At 51.2% G+C, this 6,272-nt stretch overlaps 1 protein-coding gene across 1 annotated transcript; it reads right to left on the reverse strand.

The window, feature by feature from the left end:
- Nucleotides 1–3,271: 3,271 nt before the first annotated feature.
- On the reverse strand, nt 3,272–3,997 carry LOC109762168 (uncharacterized). The gene has a single exon (XM_020320988.1). It carries the CDS (start codon nt 3,995–3,997, stop codon nt 3,272–3,274), a length of 726 nt encoding a protein of 241 aa, XP_020176577.1.
- Between the last annotated feature and the right edge of the window lie 2,275 nt (nt 3,998–6,272).

The raw sequence follows: 6,272 nt of genomic DNA on the forward strand, positions 1-6,272 counted from the left end.
CATATGACATCTACGCATAAAACCAGGCTCGGATGCCACTGTTGGGGAACGTAGTAATTTCAAAATTTTCCTACGCGCACGCAAGATCATGGTGATGCATAGCAACGAGAGGGGTGAGTGTTATCCACGTACCCTCGTAGACTGAAAGCGGAAGCGTTATGACAACGCGGTTGATGTAGTCGTACGTCTTCACGATCCGACCGATCCAAGTACCGAACGCACGGCACCTCCGAGTTCAGCACACGTTCAGCTCGATGACGTCCCTCGAACTCCGATCCAGCCGAGTGTTGAGGGAGAGTTTCGTCAGCACAACGGCGTGGTGACGATGATGATGTTCTACCGACGCAGGGCTTCGCCTAAGCACCGCTACGATATTATCGAGGTATAATATGGTGGAAGGGGGCACCGCACACGGCTAAAAGATCAATAGATCAATTGTTGTGTCTATGGGTGCCCCCTGCCCCCGTATATAAAGGAGCAAAGGGGGAGAGGTGCGGCCAGCCTTGGGGTGCGCCAGGAGGAGTCCTACTCCCACCGGGAGTAGGACTCCCCCCTTTTCCTAGTTGGATTAGGACTTGGGTGGGGGGAAAGAGGAGAGGGAGAAGAAGGAAGGGGGGCACCGCCCCCTTCTCCTTGTCCTATTCGGACTAGGGGGAGGGGCGCGCGGCCCAGCCCTAGCCGCCTCTCCTCTCTTCCACCTAGGCCCACTAAGCCCATTATGTTGCCGGGGGGGTTCCGGTAACCTCCCGGTACTCCGGTAAAATCCCGATTTCACCCGGAACACTTCCGATATTCAAACATAGGCTTCCAATATATCAATCTTTATGTCTTGACCATTTCGAGACTCCTCGTCATGTCCGTGATCACATCCGGGACTCCGAACAACCTTCGGTACATCAAAACATATAAACTCATAATACAAATCGTCATCGAACTTTAAGCGTGCGGACCCTACGGGTTCGAGAACTATGTAGACATGACCGAGACACGTCTCCGGTCAATAACCAATAGCGGAACCGGGATGCTCATATTGGCTCCCACATATTCTACGAAGATCTTTATCGGTCAGACCGCATAACAACATACGTTGTTCCCTTTGTCATCAGTATGTTACTTGCCCGAGATTCGATCGTCGGTATCTTAAAACCTAGTTCAATCTCGTTACGGGCAAGTCTCTTTACTCGTTCTGTAATACATCATCTTGCAACAAACTCATTAGTTGCAATGCTTGCAAGGCTTAAGTGATGTGCATTACCGAGAGGGGCCCAGAGATACCTCTCCGACAATCAGAGTGACAAATCCTAATCTCGAAATACGCCAACCCAACAAGTACCTTCGGAGACACCTGTAGAGCACCTTTATAATCACCCAGTTACGTTGTGACGTTTGGTAGCACACAAAGTGTTCCTCCGGTAAACGGGAGTTGCATAATCTCATAGTCATAGGAACATGTATAAGTCATGAAGAAAGCAATAGCAACATACTAAACAATCGAGTGCTAAGCTAACGGAATGGGTCAAGTCAATCACATCATTCTCCTAATGATGTGATCACGTTAATCAAATGACAACTCATGTCAATGGCTAGGAAACATAACCATCTTTGATCAACGAGCTAGTCAAGTAGAGGCATACTAGTGACACTTTGTTTGTCTATGTATTCACACAAGTATTATGTTTCCGGTTAATACAATTCTAGCATGAATAATAAACATTTACCATGATATAAGGAAATAAATAATAACTTTATTATTGCCTCTAGGGCATATTTCCTTCAAGGCCGGCACGGGCAAGGCCAGCGTTGAAGAGCCCGGTCCAGGGGCAGGAGCATGGCGAGACGTGCATGGCTCATGCACGAGACCGCTCCCCACGTCAGGTGCAGGGGACAGCTCCGGCTCCTCCAGCAACTCAAGGCGAGCTCCACGACCCGTTTCTGCAGCATGATTAGGCAACAGCGCAGGAGAGTGTGCAATATCAACAAATTGAGCAGGCAGTGGAGAGGTGGAATGCGAGGATGAGACCGGAGGTGTAGGAGTTGTGGACAAAGACGAGAACGGGAATACATTTTCGTCAAACACAACATCACGCGAGATGTAGACACGGTTGGATGGAATATGAAGACACTTGTACCCTTTGTGAAGAGAGCTATACCCAAGAAAAACACAAAGTTTTGACAGAAACTCAAACTTACGCTTATTGTAAGGACGAAGATGAGGCTAGCATGCACAACCAAAAACTTTGAGAAAGGTATAATCTGGAACCTCATTAAGCAACAGTTCAAGTGGTGTTTTCATCCCAAGGAGTCGTGTAGGAAGCCTATTTATGACAAAACAGGCAGTGGAAAACGCATCACTCCAAAACCGAAAAGGTGCCGATGCATGAGCAAGTAAAGTGAGGCCAGTTTCGACAATATGACAATGCTTACGTTCAGTCGTGCCATTCTGCTGATGTGTATGAGGACAAGACACCCGGTGCGAAATCCCAAGCTTATTAAAAAAGGAATTGAGGTTGTGATATTCACCCCCCCAATCTGACTGTACATGGATAATCTTATGCTTAAGAAGACACTCAACGTGAGCTTGAAATTGTGGAAACACATCGAACACATCAGATTTGCGCTTGATAAGATAAAGCCAAGTAAACCGACTATAATCATCAATAAAACTGACATAATAATTATGACCACTCACAGAAGTTTGGGCATGCCCCCATACATCAGAAAAAACAAGCTCAAGTGGAGTTTTGACGACATGACTCGAATCTGAAAACGAAAGCTGATGACTCTTGCCTTGCTGACAGGCATCACAGACTGTGGCAGCATCTTTATTGGACACAACGGGAAGACTATGACGATGAAGAACACTACGAACTATGGGAGTGGCAGGATGACCAAGCCGTGCATGCCAATGAGTAGGCGATACACGGACACCACTGAGCGCTCGAGGAGCAGAAGGCAGATCAAGTGCATATAGTCCATCGCGCAAGCGACCTCTAAGAAGAATGTCCCTCGTGGCCCGATCCTTGATAAAAAAATAAAAAAGGATGAAACTCAGTGAAAACATTGTTACCACGAGTAAGTTGAGGAACAGACAATAAGCTACGAGTAGCAGAAGGAACTCTAAGGACATTACGAAGATGGAGAGATTTTTGTTTATGAGTTAAGAGAGAGGCCTGACCAACATGTGATATGTGCATACCTGCTCCGCTGGCGGTGTGAACCTGATCATGTCCACGGTATGGCTCCTGGATGGAGAGTTTGCCCATCTCGCCCGTCAGATGATTCGTAGCGCCCGTGTCCATATACCAAGTTGGATCGATGGGATATGATGGAGTGTGGCCTGCTTGATGAGAAGGCTCGTGAGTGGCCAAGGCAGCCTGTTCTCGTTGCCTTTGCCATTGTTGCCGATGCCGAGAAAGTCCTGCTTGAAGCGGCGATGACAGCGGGAAGCGATGTGACCTGGAAGGCTGCACAGTTGACAGGGGAGCTGAACGCCGCATGAGGGGCAGCAGGAAAATAGGCGACCACCCCCGGTCGTGGGCAAGGAGGCGGCGACGGGCGGCCGCTGAGCCTGTGGAGTCAGTGGTACTGATTTGCCACCTGCAGGTGACTTGAAGGGCGTCCCTTTACCACGAGTGGCAGCATTGGCAGCAATAAAACTCGGGTTGGGACGGCGGGACTTGATGCACTGTTCCGTGGCGAGGAGGCGGGCGTAGAGCTCACGAGGTTCAAGCGGAGTATCACGACCATTGATGTTCTCAGCAAGGTTATCATAGTCGTCGTCCAGGCCGTTCATGACGAAGGTGGTGAAGTTCTCTTTGCGAAGCGGTTGACCAATGGAGGCCAAGGTGTCTGCGAGACGCGTCATCTTGCCGAAGTAGTCGGTAATGCTGAGGTCAAGAAGCTTGGTCTCCCCCAGCTCCGTATGAAGAGTGTGAGCACGGGCCTGCTGCTGAGATGCGAAGCTTGTGTGAAGGGCAGACCATGCCTCCTGGGACATGGCAGTGAAGAGGACCAAGGAGGACACCGCCCCGGTGAGTGACGACTAGATCGCAGAAAGGATGGCCTGATCCTGAGCCACCCACGCATGATACGCCGGGTGATGTGGTGGAGGACACGACAAAGAACCGTCGACGTAGCCCTCCAGGTAGCGACTACGGAGAAGCGGCAGCACCTGTGCACGCCACGACAGATAATTATCCGTCATCAGTTTCACTGGGATGAGATGCGCGAAGTAAAACGATGCACTGGCCACGGCATGATCAGTGGCAGGAGGCGACGTGTAGTAGCTCATGTGGGACGAACCACCAGATGCACCAGGACCCAGCGCTGTGGAGGAAGTAGCAGCCGGTGTAGGAGCTCCAGGATAGGGCGCGGCCATTGCCGGCGGGTAGTAGCCACCTTAGGGCAACGGCGGTGGCGGGGTGCCGTAGGGCACAGCCGGTGCCCTGCCAGACCCGGCGGTCACGGCGCCAGGCGCAGCCGCATAGGGTTGCGAGGGCGGGGCAGTGTAGGACGCCGCGGGCACGGCGCCGTGTGGTGCAGCCGCAGCGGCCGAGTAGGGCGAGGCACCATACGCGGCGTTGTACGCGGAGGCAGCGACAGGAGCTGCCCCGTAGGGGCCTGCTGACGGCGAAGGAGCAGCCCCGTAGGGCCCGTAGGGCGCCGATCCGGCAGCAACAGGAGCCGCCCCGTAGGGGCCTGCTGACAGCGGAGAAGCAGCCCCGTAGGGCGCCGATCCCATCCAGGGACCAGCATACGAAGGACCCTCCCAAGCAGGCGGAGGCGTGATCGGTGACGGCGGCGGCGGCCGATCTGAGGAGGCACCCACCATCGAGGAATGGCCAGTGTAGATCGAGACCAGGGGGCACGAGGAGAGGAACGGCGATGCAGGCGCCGTGGTAGAGACCGGCGTGACGGCAGCGACGGAGGTCGGTGCGATCGCGGCGGCGGCAGCGGAAGACATAGGACCGGTTAGGATTGATACCATGTAAAACTTAGGGTTTGGGGAAACTGCACGACACCCATAATGGGTGTGGCTATCTCATATATATAAGGGGTACACAAAGATGTACGGTACAATATACAAGAACTATACAGAGGCTACATATAAATACAGTCTAACAGGCGTGACTGTATTCTGCAAGTTTCCAGCTCCAGTTGGTTCTGGTGTCTTCGCGTGAGTGTGTTCTTGTTTTAATCTGACCCTTCTAGTACGTGGACTGATTACAGGGGCAAACTAGCAACGGATACTAGGGTCGTCAAGCTAGCGCACGCTGTGAGCAAGCCAACAACGGGCAGTACTTGGGAGGAGTTGGCCGCGGCAGCTGGATGAACCATGCGTGTGCTGGGGAAAGTACCATGTGCTCCCAAGCTTGGTGTACTCCTGTGCTTCAAATTCAGAAAAATAATTCTTAAATGCTGCAAGAAAATCCGGAAAAAAATATAAACATCCATAAGGAATGTGACTACAACCCCTCAAAATTTTAGATCCAAACTCGAAATGCACATTGTCATTTTCTTTACGCTATTCATGCTGGATTTGAATAGTGTCAATCCGGATGTGAATAGTGTCAATGTTGCTTTTTGTCATTTTCTTTACGCTATTCATGCTGGATTTCACATTTTTATTTGTTAATGTGCGTTTCAAGTTTGGACCAGAATTTTTTAGGGGTGTAGTCGCATACCTTATGAACATTCACGTTTTTTGTCGGATTTTTTTTGAAACATTGAAAAACGTTTTCTTAAATTTGGAACACCGGGAGTACCCAAGCTTAGGAGCACCTGATATTTTCCTGCGTGTGCTGCTGTAATGCGTTGGTAGGATTCACCATTGGGTTGCGCGGAGCAGGTTCTTGAGCTGGGGCGAACGATACAGCTGCATGGACTGCAGGCATTGTAGGTTGTTACGCGGCTAATGCACGACCCATTTGTCTTGTGTCCAACGGATAAAAACGATGGCCCAATCGTAGACCTCATATCATCCATTTTGTATCTGTTTGATCCCATTTTTGGATCAAACTTGCTCGTGATTTGGGTCCGAAGCGGACACAACCCGGACGTTTTTTGTGTCTCTGTTATCCGAATGTGTCCTCTGCATGTGCGGCCTGCCCACCTGTCACACACCCACCCACCTCCCACCTCTCTCTCGTCTTCTTTTTCGCTCTTCCCCACCCACGTTGCCCACAAGTAGCAACGCTAGGCGTCGAGGCCTCCGGCGCTCCCTCAACCACGCGACTGGCAACCTTAACCACGGCAACACCGGGCGTTGTTGC

The sequence above is a fragment of the Aegilops tauschii genome, chromosome 6 (assembly GCF_002575655.3).
Source record: "Aegilops tauschii subsp. strangulata cultivar AL8/78 chromosome 6, Aet v6.0, whole genome shotgun sequence".
In the NCBI taxonomy this organism is placed as follows: domain Eukaryota; kingdom Viridiplantae; phylum Streptophyta; class Magnoliopsida; order Poales; family Poaceae; genus Aegilops; species Aegilops tauschii.